This window comes from Nilaparvata lugens, chromosome 10 (genome assembly GCF_014356525.2).
Source record: "Nilaparvata lugens isolate BPH chromosome 10, ASM1435652v1, whole genome shotgun sequence".
Taxonomy (NCBI): Eukaryota; Metazoa; Arthropoda; class Insecta; order Hemiptera; family Delphacidae; genus Nilaparvata; species Nilaparvata lugens.
In genome coordinates this window covers 18,356,499-18,381,119 of record NC_052513.1, presented here as the reverse complement: position 1 = coordinate 18,381,119, position 24,621 = coordinate 18,356,499, and the positions used below count along the sequence as shown (strand labels likewise).

General features: G+C 31.4%; 1 protein-coding gene across 4 annotated transcripts; it reads right to left on the bottom strand.

The window, feature by feature from the left end:
• Positions 1-2,038: 2,038 nt before the first annotated feature.
• LOC111052347 (phosphoserine phosphatase) lies at positions 2,039-24,479 on the bottom strand. Of its 4 annotated transcripts, none has more exons than XM_039436487.1 (6): positions 24,175-24,479; positions 8,693-8,842; positions 7,597-7,731; positions 5,493-5,638; positions 4,044-4,205; positions 2,039-2,153 (listed from the first exon to the last, which is right to left on the bottom strand). In XM_039436487.1, exons 2-6 carry the CDS (start codon positions 8,821-8,823, stop codon positions 2,065-2,067), a joined length of 663 nt encoding a protein of 220 aa, XP_039292421.1. In that variant the 5' UTR covers positions 8,824-8,842; positions 24,175-24,479; the 3' UTR covers positions 2,039-2,064. The 4 variants fall into 4 exon arrangements, with proteins under 4 accessions (XP_039292421.1, XP_022194688.1, XP_039292420.1 ...); XM_022338996.2 differs by lacking the exon at positions 24,175-24,479 and adding an exon at positions 18,730-19,577; XM_039436486.1 differs by lacking the exon at positions 24,175-24,479 and adding an exon at positions 15,916-16,055.
• Positions 24,480-24,621: the final 142 nt, after the last annotated feature.

The following is a 24,621-nucleotide window of genomic DNA, read 5'->3' as shown; positions in this document are numbered from 1 at the left end:
GTGGAGGTGAAAATAAGAAAAAAAGTACTTATAAACATATATCCATAAACGCTCCATTAGCGAGCTATACAGAGTTGAAGATTTCGCCCGAAATTCAGTTCCTCTGGTGAAATACACCGATGCTGAATTGTTCGGGGACTAGTTTTTGAAAACTAATGCTGGATTCATATGAAAAAATATCTGAAAAATTGAATAAAACTAGTCTGGAAGCAGTAGTGTGAGTAGTTTTTGAGAAAAAGTTGAAATATGCAAAAAATCCAAGTAGAAAAACACAGACTTCTACGTTTGATGCCCAATAACTTTCTTTGATGACCAGTAAACAAATAATTTTTCCTACAGTTACGTTGAAAAGTGGCCATTGCTGCACTGATTACAGAACGCAAAGAATCACTTTTCCGCTCTAGTGCGGGAAAAATTTTTCTGCACACCAGATTTGCAACATGGCAACGCAAAATACTTAGTAGGTTATATGGAGCAACAGTGCAGCAAAATCAAAATGAAGTTGGTAACAGTGACTGGGCTGCTATAGTGAGCAGAGGTGCAACGAAGCACAACGCACAAATTATGTAGATATATAACCAAGGACACATTTTTATTCAATTTGACAATAATAAGGTTTTTATCAATAATAAAATTACACAGAAAAACATTTGATGCATTTCAGGCAATTTTATACCCATAATTACCCACTTTTCATATTCAATGGTAACTGTAGGAAAAACTTAATGTGAAATACGTGCGCAAAGTTCCTCTGCTGCACTCAAGAAACCATTCCGCCCGGGCGTAAACGTTTCTTTCGGTGCAGCAAACTGTCACTTTGCGCACTAGTTGCACAATTAACTATTTCGCAATAATAATTGTAGAGAATCTAATTCTGAAAAGAATTATGTTAGCTGTGTAAACTGAATTTAGATAGGATTTGAATAAAATGTATTCTTATGTAGTACTACATTACACCACAAAAATTGCTGTTTTATGAGGAGAGAGCTAATTTACAGTAAATTTTTGTGGTGTAATGTACTACAAAAGAATACATTTTATTCAAATTCAGTTTACACAGCTTACATTATTATTTTAAGAATTAAATCCTCTACAATTTTTATTGCAAAAAATATTTGTTTACTGGTCATTGAAGAAAGTTATCGGGCATCAAACGTAGAAGTCTGTGTTTTTCTACTTAGGTTTTTTGCATAATTCAACTTTTTCTCAAAAACTACTTACACTACAGCTTCCAGACTAGTTTCATTCAATTTTTTCAGATATTTTTCCATATGAATCCAGCATAAGTTTTTCAAAATCTTGTCTCCAACCAATTCAGCATCGGTGTATTTCACCAGAGGAACTGAATTCCGGGCGAAATCTTTCACTCTGTATAGCTCGCTAATGAAGCGTTTATGGATATATGTTTATGAGAACTTTTTGCTTATTTTCACCTCTACTATCACGTATTGAATTATCTTACCATAATTAAGAGTCACCCTGTAGATTCTATTAGATAGAACGGAACTTGACAAACACATATGTTCATCATGTGTATGATATGTTATGTTCAATCTAATAGAATCTATAAGGACGGAAAAATGAACATTTTGATCAATCTAATAAAATCTATAAGGTTCAAGTTATTAACATTTTCTTTATAGCTTTAGTGTAATCGCAGCTTATTGCATTCATACAAAATTAAAACGGTGGTAGCTCGCATATAAGATCCAAAAGGAACCTTATTGATAACTGATTGATTTTATAGAATAGCAACACTATATTATTAATAAAATCTCCAATATTATTCATAACAAATGCTAACATTTTCAAGTCACTTCCAATATAATCTACGGCTACAAGAGTTTTTTGTTACAGTACAAAACTATCTGAATATTATATTCAAAGATAAAAATTAAGTAGAACATCTTCTATTATGGACAACCTATTCCTTTCTCACACTGATCACGTTTTTCTTTTTTGACTTCATTTTTATAATTTCATAATTCACTTCCCTATTTGTAGAAAATCAAGTTGTAGGCCTATTTGATGGTTTTTCATTAAATTAAAGTCCTCTGGCTGAGATCATAGGGCATTGACTAGCTCGTTGAAATCGGTGACGTACCAGGAACATCGTTTCTTGACTTCTTCTCTGATTACATTGCCACCGTATCCTGCAACAGTATTAGATAATTATTTATCAAAGTCATCATGTAACAATGGAATAATTTATCATTGAAAAGAATTCAGAGTCATATTAGAAGATGTTACAACAAGTGTCGATTTGGAAGATTCAAATGGAATTCATTTTCCAATAGAACAATAAAGTTATCTACAGAATACTACTGAATATAATAACAGTCTGAAAATGAGATTAATTCTCAAATAACGTTTGGAAGAATTTGGTTCTATAGCGAGAAAAAAGAAGAAGAAGAAGAAGAGGAAGGAGGTTTAGGGGAGAAGGAATAGAATTTGATTCTATAGCGAGAAAAAAGAAGAAGAGAAGAAGAAGAAGAAGAAGAAGAAGAAGAAGAAGAAGAAGAGAATAAGAAGAAGAAGAAGAAGAAGAAGAAGAAGAAGAAGAAGAAGAGGAAGGAGGTTTAGGGGAGAAGGAATAGAATATGATTCTATAGCGAGAAAAAAGAAGAAGAAGAAGAAGAAGAAGAAGAAGAAGAAGAAGAAGAAGAAGAAGAAGAAGACAGGAGAAGAATAAGAAGGAGGAGAAGTAGAATGAGGAGAAGAAGAATGAGGAGATAGAGGAAGATGGAGAAGAGGGATGAGAACGATAAGAGGGAGAAGGAGAAGAGAATAAGGGGAAGATAGAGATGAAGATGAGAAGAAGGGGAAGAAGAAGAAGAAGAAGGAGGAGGAGGAGGAGGTTTAGGGGAGAAGGAGAATGAGATAGAAGAGTGGAAAAAATTAGTAAAACAGAACAAGTAGAAGAGGAAGAAAAAGGCGAAGAAAAGGAGAAGGAGAAAAAGAGGATGAAGAAGGAAGGAGAAAAAGGAAAAGAACAAGAAAGATGACGGAGATGAGAAGAAGACATCATGACAAGCAAAGAAGGAGAGAAAGGAAAATAGAAAGAGCAAAGAAGGTTGAGAAGTGAGAATAAAGAAGAGAACAGTGAATGAGTTATAAAAGATGTCGAGATATTGTTTAGATTAGCGAATAGTGGGCGGAATAGTGGCAGAGAACTTGAGAAAGAAAAATAATATTTGATATTATAAAAGATCAGTGAACTGAGAAAGTGTTTAAGAAGAAGAAGAAGAGGACGGGAGTAGATGAAAAAGAAGAAGAAGAAAAAGAAGAAGAAAAAGAAGAAGAAAAAGAAGAAGAAGAAGAAGAAGAGGAAGGAGATTTAGAGGAGAAGGAGAATGAGATAGAAGAGTGGGAAAAATTAGTAAAACAGAACAAGTAAAAGAGGAAGAGGAAAGCGAAATAGAAGGGGATAGGAGAAGCAGAGAATGATTGATTGATTGAGTACTTTATTTATGTAGATTACAATATATATACTGGCTTTTACACTTATATACAATAGCTTACAATACAGCAGAATTATAGATGAATTTACATAATATAGACTAAGAAATCAATTAATGAACTGCATATGATATGAAAAAAGCAATAATTGGTAATAGCTAAAGATAATATTGTTATGCATCTACATAAATTGGCGGAGCTTTGGACATATCAATGTCCATCCTTTGGAAAGAATATTCAAAATATCCTTTCCACTAACTCTCTACCAAAGAGAAAGAGCTGAGAAGTTAGAATATTTAACAATATTTCTTCAATATGTGAATATTTCATATTTTAGTGAGAATAATGTGAAATATTTCTTCTATGTTTGAGTTTGAAGCATCTAAATTCAAAAATCTACTTTGTGAAAGTAATTAAGGACTGAAAATGTTGTGAAGTGAACAACTACAAGACTTAACCTACCTATTTCAGATTATGTGTAACCTTGTCTGAATTTGGGAAAGGTATATCACAAGGTTACCTTATTATTTTTTCTCTCCCTATCATTTTGATGATGTATTTATATTGTATGAAGAATAACGTACCAATGAAAGCATCAGCCGGTGGACATGCCTCGAAATCGGTCATTCCGTCACCTATCATGACCACATTGGAGTAGCCGTGGTTCTTCTTCAGAATTCTGATCACCTCTCCTTTGCCACCGCTTTTCGAAGTTGGCTCGTTCTCGTCGAAACCTGCGTATTCACCTAAAAAAAAACACACAAAATGACAAAAAAACGATGAAGTCATAAAAATTCAGATTCATATAATATTCGAAAGAGTAGAGCTTTGATTATTAGTTAGGTCTTAGGCCTATATACTTGTACTTCCCAACAGTTATGCGAATTTCAATTCAATGCAGTTTCCAGTCCGGGAAAATCTAGAATTTTCGATGAAGGTTGATTAAATATTTTCGACAATGTTTTAAGATTGAAGGGTTGTGTTTCTTTTCTGGCTCAAAATTTTGCAAAATTACTCAAAAATTTCCAATCTGTGGAGATTTGAGTGAAATATTTTTGTTTTTAATCAGTTTTCAAATATCAAAATTCAAAATTTTTAGTTTAGTCATTAGTTTTGAAGTGGAAATTGGACTTTTTGAAGTGAAAGTGAAATCTTAACCTTATTCTTTTTTGAAACTTTTTGATTTGTAAAAAATTGGGAGAAGACAGTTTTGGGCTATGCCTGTTGTCTTCTCTCAATCATATTATATTTATTATAATTATGATCTGTAATGCCAATGGAATAAATAAATAAATATGACATTCCACTATCTATGAAGAGTATAACATATTCTTGTTACTGCAATATAATGCTTCTCATTGGGCTCGTCTGCAAAATCAATATCTTTTGTTTCAATTCCACTCTCTCCTAATATTGTAAGAAAGAGTTAGGCACGCTCTTATATTGAGGCTGTGCAAAGGCTAGAAATAAACTTACTATCGTGATATTTTTCCAGGTTTTTCGATTTGTATATCATCAAGCTATCAAAATGAGAAAGTTTTCTCAGGAAAACATTTTTTTTCAGATCAATACTTTTTGAGATATGAGCGACTGAAGTTTGAATTTTTGGGACAGAACATTTCGAATTCAGTACGATATAAATCGATGAGATTTAGAGGATGGACTCTTCATGGTATTGTTGATCTAGTGAAACAAAAATTTTCTGAAAATATCCATTTTGGAAAAGTTATTCAATTTACCAAAAATAACTCAATTAAAAGTTATTTTTGGTTATTATTTTAGTAAATTGGATAACTATCTTAAAAATATTTCCAGAATTTTTTTTTACTAGAACTTGAAAAAATATCACGAGTAGAAAGTTTATTTTTAGCCTTTGCACAGCCTTAACTCCACATATTACATTTTCCACTTTGAGAACGTAAACTTTCACTTACAAATCATAATTCAATTGAAATAATGGTGAATAAGTTTGATGATTTCATAGAAATAGTTATTTACGAGGCTTGTTTCATAACAGTTGATGAAAGACTCACCAGTCAAATAGAATTTGAGTTTATTGGCGTAGATATTCTGTAGAGGAATGTTGAGTTCTAATGCTACAGGTCCAATGATCCCTCTGAAGCCCCCCGAAATTAAATAAACATCCACCACTCTCCTGTGGAGGTGCTCCACTAATTTTCTGAAAATAAAAAAATTTATCCTTATTAAAAAATGCAAATTCATAATTACACATCATGAAATAATCCATGTAAACATTGACTTAATCATGTAAAATGATGAATCATGTATCAGTTTATTCAGATACATGTTAGATTAAAGATTTAATGAAGAGACAGATTGATAAACAAGGAGAAAAAGTATTCGTTGAGTTCAATTCTCGTTCATAAGATATTTCAATAGGGTCTAAATAATTATAAACATTGTTGGATGAAATAATTGTTATAAGATTGTAGCTCATGAATCTCAAATGTTTATTGGGGCGCATTACATTATGGTCAAATTATCAAATTTTATATTTTGATGAATTACTGTATAATAACAGCATTTTGATTAAATATTGTATCATTATAAGCTGATTGTGTTAGCTTTTGTATAGTATGCTATTATTGTATTAGTAAACTAAAATACATTAATTATATAGAAGTGTAGCTACTTCTCTGAAAAAAATTGATTGAGTACCTATAAAGCTGCGTTTACCCCAAAGTTAATCACAAAATGTTAAAAACTTAATCCTTATAGATTCTATTAGATTGAACATAACTTAGCATACACATGATGACCACGCATGTGTTAGTCAAGTTTCGTTCAATCTAATAAAATCTTCAAGGATAGAGCTATTAATATTTTGTTTATAACTTTGGTGTAAACCCAGCTTTTGATCCTTGTAACATTATTAAAATCTTGATAAAAAACCACCATTGAGATCTTCAATCAAATATTTCAACGTGTAATGGAGCAATAAGGATGATGAATGTTGGAACACAAACAAATAGCTGAAATACAAGAAAATAGATGTTTGGATATTATAACTCTGATTCACCAAAGAATTCATTGTAATTATATCATCAATATAGCTTACAATTTATATCATGAAATTGCTATTATATGCTTACAATATTGTTCTCCAATTGACAATATTTTTATCGTTTTATTTTTCCAACTACTTCATAATATATTTGATAAATAATAGAAAAACAAGAGCCACAACATAAAATATAGTAGCCAATAATCAATAATAACCAACCAATTGAGTATATCAAAACAAAATAAATTGAGAATTTATTAAGTGCATAGCCTTAACACAATCATAAAATATGGAACAGTCTTAACACTTTATTAGGCCCAACCCTTATTCAGTTTTTCAATCATTTTACAATTGAATGAAAAATACTAAGAAATTGTCAAAGAACCACTGATTTATTGATAATTAGAAAGACCGGTTTCGGTTATTACACCATTGTCAATCTCTGATAAACCTCTCTGTTAACCTCTGTTTATCAGAGATTGACAATGGTGTAATAACCAAAACCGGTCTTTCTAATTATCAATAAATCAGTGGTTTTTTGACAATTTTTCAGTATTTTTCATTCAATATGAATAATTACCACAATATCAACTTCTCAACTACACAAAAAGCATTTTACAATTCTTCAAGTAATTTGATTGTATGTTATGAGATATTGTGGTATTTCTCCATAGTGAAAAAATGAGACACAGATGTTGTCAATATCACCTCAATTTTGTTTTACAAAAGAACCATGGTTTCGGGGCTACAGCTGCTCCATCCTCAGGATGGTCATTGAGGACCTTAAATCATAAAGGACCTCAGTAAGGACCTTAAGGACCATCCTGAGAATGGGGCAGGTGTAGCCCCTAAACCATGGTCCTTTTGTTAAACTAAATTGAAGTGATATTGACAACATCTGTGTCATTTTTTCATTCTTCAAGTATATTAAACACAATCCATCTGATGAATAATTATAGGTGGAGAAGCCTCAATATTTAATTAGTACTTTGTAGTCACTTGTTCTAATCATTATTCAGATTTCTTTTTTGAGTTTATTCCCATTCCTTGAAAAATTACTTTAATGATATCAGATATCATCTAATGCTAATAATTAATGTTTCAATGCTTACTTGATACCGGGCGTTAACCTGGCAGGTTTCTCCCTGACAAAATCCCTGACCTGACTCATGGAAGGCCTGATCAGGTCCAACCTCATGGCGAGGCTCTGTCGGAAGTCCAGGGAGCCACTCATCGCGCATCGTGTCCTGCAAACATTCACAAAATAATCACAGAATAATTTATATAAATAGATTGACATACAATGAAATACGGAGAAACATCGATGATATCATAATTTATGAGAACTGAAGACTATAGTGGCAGTGGATACGTCATCAGTGTTTCTCCCCCGAAAAATACAAGCAAAAAGCTGATACAATTTATCTAAAATGTATGAACTCAGGGCTACTTTCCTTTATTCATAGAATAGAATTACAGTACCATTTCAAATTGATAAAATAATAGATGACGATGGTGTGAACACTGAAACTAGTAATATATAATTTGTTTTCTTAATCTATTATTTTATAAATTTCAAAGGGTACTATAATTCTATTTTTTTAATAAAAGAATATTTACATAAATTGAATACAAATTATACAAGCAACTTAACCAGAAATGTATTACCTAGATATACTACACAACAAGTTTCAGGAATTACTTGAGAATGGAATAATTTCTGTGTCAGAATAGGGCAAGCTACTATCTAATTTCTTCAAGTAATTGTTAATCATATCATTAAGATCCATAAAACCATCATAAATAATTGTATTTGTATGATCTGATTCTAGAAGTAAAGTTGGATAATAGTCATAACCATTAAAAAAATTGTGATTCTAGTTTTGATTGATGTTGGTGTAATCATTGATCAGTCTCTAGTGAACTGAATGTTTTAAAATTAGGCAGCATTTATACCAATTGAATATTATATGTTGTATATTTTCATGCTCTTGATAGTTCTCTAGATATTGCTGATAAATATTGTGGCAAAAAACCTCGTTTCTGTTCAAAAAATATGATAAATTTTTGGTTGATAAATTTCTAGTAGCGACAATTTCAGTTAATTTCATTAAATTTGAAATGAATTCTCTTCACAGTACCAAAGTGCACTTTAACTAACACAGAAAATTAATTATTAATGATTTTTCAAACGGATTAGTTTCTTACATATTAGCAATATCCTCCCCATGTCCACAGTACTTAGCTAGCTCATCGATTCCTTCCTCTTGAATGACTGTTGAGTCTACATCGAAACACACTGCATCAGCTACTGGCCATACACTTCTAGCGTCCGCCATTTTGGAAAAATATCGTGATCTGCAACAAATAAAATAAATTATTATTGTCCATTTTTCTGTTAACCTTCCGGTAGTCGCGCCCTACTCAATCACACGAGCAGTCGCGTGTTGTATTTTTTACAACATCCGATTTACCAAGTGTTATGTACTCTGTTTACTGTCAAAACATATTAATTGATTGTATAATTACTTTTTCCATCTTCTTGGATCATTTTATGCCTAAGAACATTTCGATAATTACCATTTCATAGCCCAATAAGGTACATCAAGCAAAGTCATCAATTCTGTGTTATTGGTTCGTTTACAGTCCCCGTATACAGTCTTTCCCTATCTTATGCAGTGTGGCGACTAAATGGCACCTAAAGACTGAACCATTGCTCGGTTGATACTGCCACTCAGTGGAGTGATGGGGGAAAGTTTTGGAATACATAGGTGACTCATTCACTGACACCACCCCATCAATAGTTGCAAAAAAACTGACACTGTTGTAGTTTTTACAACAGCGCGACTGCCGGAAGGTTGAAATTTCTATTTGAAAGCTCATAATTATATAGTAGGGCTAGTGAAGGAACTGAGCTAAAATAATACGAATCAGGTATTGAATATTTTTGTGTTTGAGTTTTGTACTTGGAAATCAATAATATAGAGTAGGAATAGAGAAGGGGCTGAGCTGAAATACCGTAACCAATTATTGACATTTTTGTGGTGGAATTTTCTACTTTGAAATCGATAATATTATAGAGTAGAGCTAGAGAAGGGGCTTAGCTGAAAGAACCAATTATTGAATTTTTTGTGTTTGAGTTTCCTAATTGAAAATCAATAATATAGAGTAAACTTAGGGATAGAGAAGGAACTAAGCTAAAATAACTAATTATTGATTTTTCTTGTGTTCAAATTTTCTACTTTGAAATTCATAATATTATAGAGTGAGGCTAGTGAAGGAACTGAGCTTAGAAATGTGTGTGAGTCATCAGTATACAAAGAAAGAAAATTGAATGACATAAATTAATAACAACAATATTTTATAGAAATCTTGTAGTACCCTTCATTTTTGAAAACTTCAAAATAGTTTGGGTCTATTAAGGCTCTAGTTAGGGTCGAAACTAGTTGTTGAACTATTTTAATTTTTTTAAAAATGAAGAGTACTACAATATTTTTATATTATTTCTATTAATTTGTTAAAAAGTAGCCCATGAAAGTGGAGTTGTTTTATGAATGACATAAATCCACTCAATGAATAGCATCTGTCATTTCGGACAGTAATGATTGTACTGTATTCAATTTATTCGAATGTTGTGAGAAATAGAATGTACCTATGCTAAGAAAAAGGTAGTTCACTTTGGTATTGGTTTTTGATTTTCATGTAAGACCAAATACGAGTAACCCTTTAAAAATAAGTGAATGACAGATATATTTTTATGAATAAGTCTGATGAAATACACATTGAAATGAGCTGAAGTATTTATTATAATATATATAATATAGTAAATTATAAAATGATAAAATTTATTATAACAACATTGAAGAATACGTCTAGTAGTAAATAGGTTGAGAACAATAAATCACAACTCCATTATTATTATTAAAAATCATGTCATTCAGATGAAATACCGAAATATTTAGATGAAATACTTATCCTATATACCGTGGTTGAAACTAATGAAAAGTAGAATGGATAGGATACTCTAAATCGTACAAAAGTAGGCTATCAATTAGTATGACAATAAGTATACTCTATTTTATATGAAGAGCTGTTAGAAATGATATTATGAGTGTAAAGCTGCGTTTGCACCAAAGTTATTAACAAAATGTCAATAACTTTTAATCCTTGAAGATTCTATTAGATTGAACGGAACTTGACAAACACATAATTATGTTCATCATGTGTATGATAAGTTTTGTTCAATCTAATAGAATCTATAAAGATTGAAAGTTATATTAACATTCTGTTATTAACATTGGTTGTAACATATTTGAAATTTGGGTAGATATAAAAATCCCTAGCTGAAGTACTAATAGGTCTGAGTAAAGTAACTGGCTAATATCGCCAAAGAGATAACATAAAGATTAGATAGCATCAGCTTGTTCTGGCTAAACGGTACAATAGCCTAAAAGGAATTGAAATAATTTTTTGCTAATATATAATATTATATAAAATATTGAAGATTGAGGTTAGGCATAAACATTTAGTGATCGGCGACCTAACGATCGACCGAGCCATGCAACGTAGAATCTGACCAAACCCCTTGGCAGAGATCTATTGCGGCAAAACGGTATGCAATTTGGAAGAACAAAAGGTCACGTGGCTAACTATTATGATGCATGAAATAAATAGTAATATATAGAAAATTAACTAGCATGTAGAGGGCATACTTAAAAAACCTAATAAAAATAATTAAATGTATCCAGGAAATAGGAGGTTACCAAGCGCATGAATACTGAAACAATTTGCATGCACCAATCACATAATGGCAGTTAATAGGCGGCAATAGTATGCCAATTCAAAAATATTTATATATATTTCTATAAATGATTAGAATTTGTATAAAATTGTTATATAGTCTATGTTATGGATATGGCCCGACGGCAAAGAAATTACTAAACATACAACATAAGTAATAATTTAATATTTTAGTATGGTCTATTTGAACCTTGAATGGCGGAGGACTAGGATATTCAAATTTTATTTAAAATTTGAAAGTCGGAAATAAGAATTGTAAAATTGAGAAAGGAGAACCATCACTCACCTGCCAAATGCCACCATGAGAGGTCCCTAAATATTATAGAGCATAATACCTTGCTATAACTTGTAAAAAGCTAAAGTTAGATTGAATTATTAAATTTCTTATAAGACTTTTGTGATGCTCTTATAAAGCAGAAGTCATTTTCATTTCTAAATAATTTTTGTAACCCCTTGGAAGAGACGACTCCGGCTACCATAGTCCAGGACCACCAGGAGTTGGATCGACATCAGCAGCTCATAAGAAGATTTCGACACGTGAGTGAGAAATATTGAATTAGTGATGGGCGCCCTTAGTGCTTCGAATTTACCTAATAATCAAAGCTAGCTCGTCGAAAGGGTTTTCTTATAAATTAAGAATTTAATAAAAAATACTTGCGCAAGTAATTATAGTATTAAAGGTATTTTATTAGAGGAATAATGAGTCAGTACATTTCAGAAAATTCTAATAAATCAAAGAAGTATAAAATCTAGGCTATTAATGCATATTCATATGATCTTTAATTTTTGCAATATAATTTGCTACAAAGTTTGTTGTAGCTCTGATTCACTAGATGAATTGCTCTACTTATTCCATCAGGTGCCGAATCTTGCACCCTGAGATAAAATATATAGGTACTCATTACAAAGAAATCTATTAGATACTAGAGAATTTAATAGATAAATTTGGATTATTAGTTGCCAATTTATCAAGTTGATTTTAAGGAACCTATTTTTAATAGAATTGTCCAAGTCAAGAAGTATTAGCAAGCTTATATCGCAGCTACATGCAAAAGGATGCATATGATTTAAAGATAAAAGCACATGGTAACGTTTCGTGCTATAAATTCGGGGAATAATGTTTAGCCTGTGATATTTTACTGATTTCAATTATTGTTCTATTTTTATATTATATATTTTTATCGCTCTTTATATTTTTTGCCTTGATCTATTTTTTACAATATTTGTTAATATATGTATCAAATTGTTTATGGTGTGCAATTTATTTTAATTCCTCAACACTATAGGATAAGTACCATATATATATATATATATTTATTTTTCAATGAATTACAAGAATTATAGGGGAAGCTCATACCTGGGCCTATAAAGATTTCTATGAGACTGTATCCTATTAAAAAACCACGACCTAATTTTTATAATTATATCAAAATATTTCATGCTCTACCGACTGATGCCAAGCAGGAGGCTAATCGTTATTTAAATATAAAGAATAACGTGACATGGTGTAAACGCATCTTTAATATGAATAAATAATTAATACTTTAGTGATCATGAACAACGGGTGATCATTTATTATGAGTGTAATATATTATTAAAAAATAAATTATTTTGATCACAATCATCATTTAAAATTAAATAATCATAAATTAATTAAAATAATGATTACAATTACCTTGTGATCCTGAACAACGACTAGGAATTGTTTAAACTGTTGTAGGCACTTTATAAGAGATTTCACAACTTTATCAAGATAGAAATGAATAAAAATTGGAATTCATCGTATATGACAGAAAATATTGAAGATAAACAAAAAAGTAGCCCATTATGCAACTTCTTTACTTTTCTCAACTGATGAAAAATCAAACATTTCTGTAATTAAAATTCTTTGCCGGCCTTTTTTTGGTAATATCACATCTATGCTGATAAAGCAGATTATGTAAGTTTCAAAAGCTTTTCGAAAAATTTTATCAGTTCTACAAAATTTATTTCAATCTTTGATGGTCTAATTTGTTGGAATTCCAATGATTGATAATTTAATTCTCAGTTTGAAAGATTATTGATTGTAGAGGCAGTAAACTTGTTTTCAGAGAAAATGATGTGAGACTCCATGTTTTCTCTATGATAATATTGAATTATGATTGGAGAAATATTCAAATTTGAGTTAATACATTGAAAAAGCATACCTAAAGTTGGAAATTACTGAGTTATTCGCTCCCGAGCTGACAAATAATATTGTTGAATAGTAGCGCTGATATAATAATATTGTTGAATAATATAGTTGAATAATAATGTTGAATAACATATAGTTGAATTCTAGCTGTTAACTGTTGTCAATATTTGCAGTAGCAGAAGTCTTCGGGGTGAATCACAACATTTTATTGGGATTTTTGTTTGATAATAATAAACACCTAAAGTTGGAAATTACTGAGTTATTTGCTCCCGAGCTGACAAATAATATTGTTGAATAGTAGCGCTGATATAATAATATTGTTGAATAATATGGTTGAATAATAATGTTGAATAACATAGTTGAATTCTTGCTGTTAACTGTTGTCAATATTTGCAGTAGCAGAAGTCTTCGGGGTGAATCACAACATTTTATTGGGATTTTTGTTTGATAATAATAAATACCTAAAGTTGGAAATTACTGAGTTATTTGCTCCCGAGCTGACAAATAATATTGTTGAATAGTAGCGCTGATATAATAATATTGTTGAATAATATGGTTGAATAATAATGTTGAATAACATAGTTGAATTCTAGCTGTTAACTGTTGTCAATATTTGCAGTAGCAGAAGTCTTCGGGGTGAATCACAACATTTAATTGGGATTTTTGTTTGATAATAATAAATGAAGAATACCTTATGCAGACGTATATGATTCTTCTAACATCATTATAATTCTAATGATACGTTTTATTGTAAAAATAAAATAAATGATTAGGCTATACTGTTCATGCACAACGGTGCTTTCAGAATTGATTACCTTATGCCAATTAATTATTTGAGCTGGATATGATAGCATTGTCACATTTCATGATTCATTAAAATTTTCATGAATCATTTACGCATCAACGATTATTTAAATTCTAACTAAATAAATTGGGATGTTCAATATCTTTCAACACAAAAAGGTTGACAGGTATATTTTCAGTTTGAATAATTCGACTTCTGGACTTAATTTTGTGTTCTCATCTAGAGACTTTGTTTCTATTTAATTACCTATATGAAACTTTAATGATATGCCACATACTACTGAGCAATGCTCCTCCATTGAGTAGTGTTTATTGTAATATAATAGCCTAAAGATTCAATAAATTCTATTCTGTTTGTTCTGATTGGAGTTGGATATCACAGATAATATTAATAGTATGAAATTAATCATTAAATAGTTTATTTACAGATGAATTAGCATATTTCAACAATTTAAACTACAGATAGTTTTCCAATTTGTAGAACAATTATTTTGTTCATAAATGAATTAGAGCTGATTATAACATCACAATTATTCTAATCCTGTATTATTATTATTTAATACATGATAGGCCTGAGCCTGATCTTTATCAACAAAGAAATTCCATGGACATTCCCATCAATTTTCAATTCAAATATTGAAAGTTAGGACTTGTTGAATTGATAATCATACAATAATAATATTATTATCTAATGTTATTGAAAAATGAAGCCTGTAACCCCTGATATGAAGTAAAGAATTACGAATCTACTGTGATCTAGCAAATTTTAAATTTTTTGTTGATAGATCAAAAATTTAAATTTAAAAATTTTTAAATTTTAATTTTCAATTTTAATAACCATTCTATGAGAATATAGCTCAAAATCAAGGACGCACTCTCCTTCTCACTTCAAAATATTTCGGATTAAAACTACAGAAACTTCTAGATTATAAATTATTCCTCGATAATAATAATAATCTACATAATATTTGAACAATTTAAGACAAAATTAGGAATTTAAGAAGTTTTGGGCAATAGCCTGTTTTTTCTTCTCCGACTATGGTATTGTTTAGCTCTAATAAATGAAATAAATAAATTTATTAATTATTAATTAATAAAAAATTAATAAATAAATAAATACCGTAAATAAATAAATAAATAAATAAATAATGATAAATGTTCCTCTCCCTTAGTAGCTATCATGATATAAAAACACATATTTTGAAACTATGAAACATTAAATTACTGGAATTCACTCATCTCCATTGTCTATTCAAATGACAAATTTAGGAAGAGGTAAATATTATAGGACAGTCAAATTACAAGCTCGAAAAGAATCAAAATATAATGATGCAATACCTATCTCTAAACCAATGATATACACTGTTTGTGATTTGGAACATCAACGAATATACAAAGAGATATGAATCATAAAACATTTAAATAAAAACTCAAATAACTAGCTCGAAAAGAATCAAATATGATTCAATACCTATCTGTAAACCAATGAAATACACGGCTGTTTGTAATTTGGAACATTGTCTCCTAAAATTCACTGATCTCTCTACTCACTATATCATAGAATCATTTAGAGAAATGAAAAAACCCGAAACTTGAAAATTTAAACTCCGCAAAACTAAATTAAATTGAAAATTTGAGGTTAAACAATATCTACCTCGTGTAGGGTACTGCAGTAGTTATGATATTGACAATGCACGTCGTCTCCTGAAACTCATTTCATTAAACTGATTGGAAGAAAGATCAGTAGCACAATAGTTATACAGTAAGCCTCTACTGATAAGATACACGGTGATCACTTTGATAAGAGCCGAAAAATATCCATGCTCCGAAGGTCAAGGTCACAGATAACATAGAGCTAAATATCTACTGGAGGTAGCTCTCTCTAGCTAAAGAGTGATAGGGTACTATCATAGATAAAGATAATGCTTAATATAATAAAGATCCATCTTTCTGTGATGGTGAGTTTGAAGTCGGAACAGGCAAATTGCCTAATCCTTGAAGGAAGAGGACGACGATAATAAAGATAACTATAGTGAGGTCCACGTTACTAGTAGTTCTGTGAACAGTAGACCTCGCGCTCAGTGAGTTACATTGACCTGTTGTTATGTTTTCTCAAAAATTAATTTATAATTATCAATAATTTTTTCAAATATATTTTTTAAAATAACTTATTAATTAAAAATGTCTAGAAAAAATTCTAAATAAACATAGAGCTTTCTGTCCTATATCGTACCGTGACGTGTCGTCCCGGAATGTGAGTGTGAGTGCTGTTATCATGTCTGGCTGCAACTGTCTACAACGTTGATGGAAAGATACAATTTTCAAGATGTTCGATGTTTTTGAACGGGTAGTATTATAGTCAACTGTCTAATAACGTTAATGGAAAGATACATTTTCAAGATGTTCGATGTTTTTGAACAGGTAGTATTATAGTCCACTAGACAGCTGATTTATGATGAATAATTCTGTAGTCTGATTTTTACGGTAATATTGGCGTAAAAGGAGGCTCCTTTTTCCTTTTATATCATCCTTGAAATGAGAAATTTTCAAAAACCTTGTATATACCTCGACGCGCAATTTAAAAATGAACATACCTGTCAAATTTCATGAAAATCTATTACCGCGTTTCGCCGTAAATGTGCAATATGAAAACATTCAAACATTTAAACATTAAGAGAAATGCCAAACCGTCGACTTGAATCTTGGACCTCGCTTTGCTCGGTCAATAATGACAGTGGAGAAAGATAGCAGATCAACGTTGCCGAACCTCTGTCTTGTCAATGTCTTCTATAAACGGTAGCTGATACAGGTTTATTGTTGTAATATTAACTGTTCATTCTCGTTCAAAATAATGAATTATATTTTATTAAGCAAGGAACTATATTTTTCTATAATTTCATAATTGAGATGAAATATTTTGTCAATCAATTATTAATTCTACATTGTTGAAAGACGATCTGGCAACAGAGCAAAGCGAGAAAGAGATAGCGCTGTCAGCTTTGTTGAATGATAGACGAGGATAGCAATACCATTGCTAAACTAACACTGCCATTATAACGTGGACCTCACATAGGGCTACTGTATACTATGTTGTGAGATTTAGGTTATAGAGTCAGCACCTGATTAACATTGGATTGCTATCCTTTTTGTCATTAGACAAAGCAGATAGCTCTATCCTTACTAGCTCCACACCAATGCCGAATTGTTTGTTAACCATAAAAGCATTTAATGAACTACTCACTATAAAAGTTGACACTATTATGATTCAAGTACTCTGTAGGTCTATTACTAGAGACAAATAATGATTACTACAAGTGAAAACTATTACCTCAAAAGATTGAAGGGTGTTTTTTTTCACTCTATGTTAGAGAAAACTCATACTGTTTGAGATTGTTATATTCTATGACTATGCTATCACTTTGTTAGGTTGGCAATAAGCTGAGTACATTCTCTTGAAAATGGGAACATAATTGTTGCTGCTACCTCAATGAGTGTCACCTCCAGTTAGCTATCGAGCTCTGTGTTGCAGGAGATAAGAGAGACCCCCATCACCCAACTGCCAACCACTTGTGGCCGTGGATCAATACTCAACACAACCCACGCTCTCCCGTTCGCCAATCAGCTGTTTGCTAACTGACGTCAGCTGATCAGCTGTTGGCTATCAGTTGTAAGATAATAACCAATTTGAATACATGGTATAGGGTATTTGTGTTCCAAATATCACTGTTAACTGAAGCCGATAGTCCTAGTAGTTGTTTTTGGTGAAGCTATGTGATGCTGGTAGTCTCTCATACTGTGCCGTTCTTACATTCTCACCCCAACAACACACAGTAATAATAGACAGATGAAGTCGTCAGTAGCCTTGTAAGCTAGTCGTTTGAATAGGCTTGAGTTGACAAGAAATCAGCATGAAATTTGAAACATGAACGACCTATACCATGGGATATCTTCTCATGCTATTTTTGCTCTTTGGTAAAAGTTAAATACCACTTCATTCACATTTCATAATGAGAGAATTATTGTGAAAATTTAGAAAAGTCTAGATATAAAATATAGGTACTAGTCAAAGCATGAGGTTTAATATAAATTAAGATTCCTGTATTACGGTAGAGTTATTAAGGATTGATGCTGTTGGCCTATCGAGTGAGAATATCACCACTTCAGGTACGGTAGGGTCTTTTATAAAATAGTTTTTTTCTCTTCAGGGCTACTCTAAAGGTGCGAACAGATTTACGCGCTGCGAACATGAGCAATTCACTTTCAATCAGCTGATGCCAAGCTTTTTATATCTGTATCTTACCGTTCCTGTAAAAATACAGTTATAATCAGCTGATTAAAAGTGAATCGCTCATGTTCGCGGCGCGTATATCTGTACGCACCTTTAGATTTATATTTTCTTATATAAAATAATATGAATTACAAATACACAACTCTTGAAATACAAGTAAAAACAGAAATAAATACTGACCTATCCAACTATAAAACGAACATCAGCCTGTTAAGAGCACTACACAACACTCCACTTGTTGACCAACTGCTGAATTATTATCTCGGTCAACTTGTTGATCTCTGATTAAAATTGACCCGCGTTTAATAGAGACAACGATGCACTGTCATTAATTGCCGCTAAATGTCTCCATCAACTCAATTCGCTCAATTTTTTTTTGGAAAAAGTACGAAGTCTATAAAACAGTTTGAACTCTTAAAAACCGGGATGCACAAACGTCTTTAATCCCGATTAAATTGATATCGAATTGAAATTGACCGTGTTCAATAGAGACGATGATCAGCGATGGACTGTCATTAATTGCCGCTAAATGTTTTCAACAACTCAATTCGCTCAATTTTTATGGGAAAAAGTAGGCTACGAAGTCTATAAAACAGTTTGAATTCCTAAACCCGGATGCACAAACGTCTGTTAATTCTTAATCCCGATTTAATCGATATCGAATTACAATTGACTGTGTTCAATAGAGACGATGATCAGCGATGCACTGTCATTAATTGCCGCTAAACGTTCTCAACAACTCAATTCACTCAATCTCCTTTGAAACGTTTAGAATTTTTAATGTATTATTCGTAATTATTGTTGAAGTCAATTTAATTGACTTATAATTTAAATTTCGTTATTCTAATTATTCTGCAGTAGCCTACTACACTGATGAATAACAGTTAGTTATACAGTACAATAACGTCGAATATTTTACAAAAAAAGGGTGATGACGAAAATATTACACAAGAAGCAACAAAGAATGCCGTAGGAAACAGATACAACGACGAATATATCACAGAAAGAACAAAGGTTGTTGTAACTATCAGATACGGTGTCAAAACAGAACTGACGAGAGTGAGAAGTTTTTTTTTGAGAAAATAGGAACGGTTGATAACAACGGAATGGGAGCGATTTAGTTGGAGAGTGGGGAGAAAGGAAGTGTGAGAGAGATGATGTGATAAGAAAATGATGGGAGGAGACAGAGATAATCGCGAGGAAGGGGTTCAAAAGGGAACAAACAACGCTATACAACAGGAGTGGCAGGGGAATGATTTTGGTAGATAAACTGTGAAGAAAAGAGTTTGAAGATTCTGATAAGAGAATGGTGGGGGAAAAACGCGCGGAGAACTAAGACGAATAATAAGATAACGTTCTAAGGGAAAGAAATAAAAAGAAGAGATGATAAATGAGTAGGGAACTAAGAGAAACACGATGGAAGAAGAAAAGAAGAGACGATAAAGAAGCAGGGAACTGATGGAAAGACGTTGAAAGAAGAAGAGAAAGATAGGCTACATTATTTTCACTCTCGATGTCGCTTCAAAAGAAGATTGAATTCAAGTATAGAGGCACGGTAGCACAACAGCTGGTTAAATTATAACCGTGATCAATTCCACGTGAACCAATCAGAGAAGGCGTCTTTGAAAGACGGCTTCTCTGATTGGTTCTCGTGGAATTAATCACGGTTAAAATTTAACCGGCTTTTGTGCAACCGGCACAAAGACTTGGAAGAAAGTGACGTTAATTGGAAGTATTTTTTTATTGAGTGATAAAGATAGAGTGATTGAGAGAAGATTATGGGAGGCGAGGCGTTGATGAGCAAACTGTGACGTCAGTTGAAAGAGACATTTCAATTTCAGTGTCGTTTCAAGATCGTAAACAAAGCCTTCACTTCATTTTACATTGGATGAGGTCATCACAGTATGGTAGGAGTCAAGGTCGGACATCTGTCTCTCTCACACTCTTACTCCATTTCGCTCTCACTCTAGCTCTTTCTCACACTCACTCTCTCTCACTCACTCACTCTCACTCTCTCTTTCTCACTCACTCATCCCTCTCTCTCTCATTTGGTAGAGAGTTAGTGGGAAGAATACTTCGAATATTCTTTCCAAAGAATGAACATTGATATGTCCAAAGCTCCGCAAATTTATGTAGATGCATAACAATATTATCTATTTTATCTATAGTTATTACAAATTGTTTTTTTTTGCATATTATATACAGCTCAATGATTATTTTCTTAATTTATATTTTGTAAATTCATCCATAATTTTGCTGTATTGTAAGCTATTGTATATAAGTGTATAAGCCAGTATAATATATTGTAATCTACATAAATAAAGTACTCAATCAATCAATCAATCAATCTCTTACTGTAGGCCCATCTATCTATCTCTCTCTATACTGTATATATTTCTCTCTTGTGTGGCAGAGAGGACCTGTAGTCCTAACTCCGCCCTAATAAAGGCAACAAATCAATCAATCAACTAATCTTTCTCACACTATATGTCTTACTCACTCACTCACTCTCTTTCTCTCTTTCTTGCAATAACTGTAAATCATTATCTATTGCTTAAAAATAGTTGGAGATGAATATAGGCTGAGAGAGTTTATTTAATAATTTATTGATTTATCACATTCCACAATCACATTATCAAACTAATGGTTGGGAGAGAATCAACAGGATAACCCCAAAACTGTTTCTCTCTCTCTCTCTAATTTTTATAAAAATAGTCTAGAAGGGTTATGAAATCACTTTTATGAAGATAACAAAAATTTACAGTCCAAATATGCATTATTTTGTTGAATATAAATTTAATATAGTATATATGTCTATAGCATTATATAATAGTTGCCCACTTCTTACAGTTTACTATAGTGGGGTTCATGTTATAATGGCAGTGAAAAAAGACAGAGAAACAGCGTTGCCGATTCTCTGTCTTGCTACTGCCTTGTCATAATCAAATCAAATCAAATTTATTGCCATAAAAAACAAAAAAGGTATTGTTTAGGTATATTGTATACGTATACAAGGTATTGTATAGAAGATAGCTGATACAGTTATATTTGATTTCATATCAACTGATCATTCTTGTTTAGAATAATCGAATATATTTTATTCCTCTAGAAAATATATTTAGAAATGATTTATTGAGAATATTTCATAATTGAGATTGGATATTTTATTCTGTTGAATTGATTATATATATTTATACATTGTTAAAAAATTACTTGGCACTTTTGCGTTGTTAGAAAAACGTAGCGCTATCAGCTTTGTCGAATGATAGACAAGGATAGCAACACCAATGCTAATCAAAATACTGCCATTATAACGTGGACCTCATTATGAATATAGGCCTATAAATATACATCAGTAGAACTCAATAGTAGCCCACGAGTAAACTGAGAACTAAAACTTTATTATTGGCCCTGACCTAATGAAGATGTCAAAATATTCAGATTCCAATGAAACTGATAAACGTTCAGTTTATGATGCCAAAAGAATTTAAATTCTTAGTCGATGTTGTTGCCAATGCCAATAGAAATCGACAGCATGCTAAGTTCTATTGCTGGATGCATCAATTGAAAATGTGAAGTTAATTTGATGTCAGAATGGGATTGTCCAATAATATTGATATTGTTAGTGGTAGGCCTATATTAGAATTCCGACCTCTCCCTCAATTATTTTTGTTTTCATGATAGCTAATTGAAAGTCAAGGCTTGAAATGTATCAATTATTTTCTCATTCCTTATTTATTCATACAGAATAAAGAATAATTCCAGAAACATTTTTTTAATTACAAAGTGTATCACAAATAAGTTTGATTGCAACAGTGTAACTATATAGGTAGGTACACAAAACATTGAAACTACACTAGGTAATATTATAAAAGTTTGCATTATATCATTCATATCCTCATCATCTAAAATACTTGTAGAAAGTTGCCTTTGTAAATGAATGAATGAATGAATACTATTAAGATATCATTCACGCGCTCGAGAGAAAACTGGCTCTGGGAATCGACAGAGAGCCGAAGATCTGACAGTTTTCCTCAAAACAATGATGATGGCTTACCCCTCAATCAGAGAGATTATCAAGGAGAAAGAACTGAAAGATTATTGGAAGAAGATGGAGAACTTCGATAGCTGGGCTGGTGGTCAGCAGAGCAAGTGTGACAGAAAATGTTGCAAAGCGGGAGAGAAGAACAAAAGCAATATTCAAAAATGTAAAATCAAGAAATCTATTTAATCAATCATTATGACAGTATATACGCTCAGTGATAACTAAAGTGAGCAAATCATGATACATCTAGAAAGGTATGGAGAGTATAAAGCTGGATTCCTATAACCAACAGTAGTGACAGTGAAAATATAATTTCAATAAGTTTTAATGGTTTTATTCATACTCACTTGACCGTGCTGAGTGAGAACAGTCCAATTTGAACGAGAGGTAATTATATTTTCACTGTTCACTGTCACTATTGTATGAAAATCCAGCTCTTTAAGCATAGGAACATAGACTATTTGACCTGTTGTCTTCATTGTGAATGAATAAATTAGATAAAATATTACCATGAAATCATACTGATTTTCTAATCAATTGATCAATACATAGTTTTTTTTCTCATTGAAGATACGGTATCAACCATATATATAAAATATTAACTTCACAATAACACAGATAGTTTAGAATATTAGTAGCCTACCTAGGTATATTTGAGCAAGTCTTTTATAAATACTCCCTCGAGTATATCAATTGTACTTCCATTACTCAGTAATAATTATTATAAATAAGTACCTAATAATTTCTTCAATTGTTATGCAACATACATTTTCTCATCAATTGATAAAGGAATTCTTTCTACAGGACGAAATACTAGACAAAAAACACTTCCTCCTCAGAGTATTTTATTTTAAGCCTATAGGTGATGATAAGATAAGGGGATGAATGATAGATAATAAGAAGTTTATATTCATGATGATTTATATTTATGAATGGAAGTTTATATTTATTATATTATTTATTTTAGAAGTTTATATTAATTTATGAATGGAGAGAAGAGATGATAAGTAAAGATAAAATTAAAAGATGCAAGTAAAAAGTGAGTTTTAATCACTGTTCACACAATAATTTCAAGATTTAGAAAAAAAATGTAATTATTAGGCCTCAAGTTCATGATTGTCAGTGACCAGTCATTTGATCCTATCCTATTATATTAAGTGAGCAATTTCTGTATATCTGTTTATATTTCTATATTTGGTTATTTATATTTATTTATATCTGGTTATTTATGTCCAACGGATCTCGAAAACGGCTCTAACGATTCTCACGAAATTTGGAACATAGTAGGTTTATGATATAAAAATTCGATTGCACTAGGTCTCATCCCTAGGAAAACTCGCTGAACGACATTAAAAGTATAATAAGTAGAGATAAAATTAGATGATGCAAGTAAAAAGTGAGTTTTAATTACTGTTCACACAATAATTTTAAGATTTAGAAAATAATTTCATCATTATATAATAGGCCTCAAGTTCATGGTTATCAGTTACCAGTCATTGATATGAATTACAGTAATATGGAATAGCCTATACATTATAATAAAGATATTGATGAATGATAGCTCACTACTGACATCTTACCTGAATTATTCCATTTGAAATAATAACAATTAACCACGAATTGAGGTTTCACTACCTAATCTGAAAACTTGAGTAGGTAGGCTGAACTGGTACTTCATCAACTGAGAAATGAATTCCCTACAACCTTCACTCATTATTTTTATTCTTGAAACTGAAAATAATATAATATAATTATTCCTGTTAGAAAATTCAACCGCTTCAAAACATTTTTGTAAAGGAACCTGATTACCCCTATAAATGGAACTAAGTGAACTTTACACATAAATGAAAGCTAATACTCAATGTACAAAGTTTCAGATAACACTAAATAAATTACTCTTTGAAGACACACAGACCCCTTCCACAGTTTTCTCGGTACTATTAATATAATAAATATGGTAGAAGAAAGATGATGATGAAGAAGAAGAAAGAGGAAAGGGAAGGAAGAATAAGAAGAAGAAGATACAA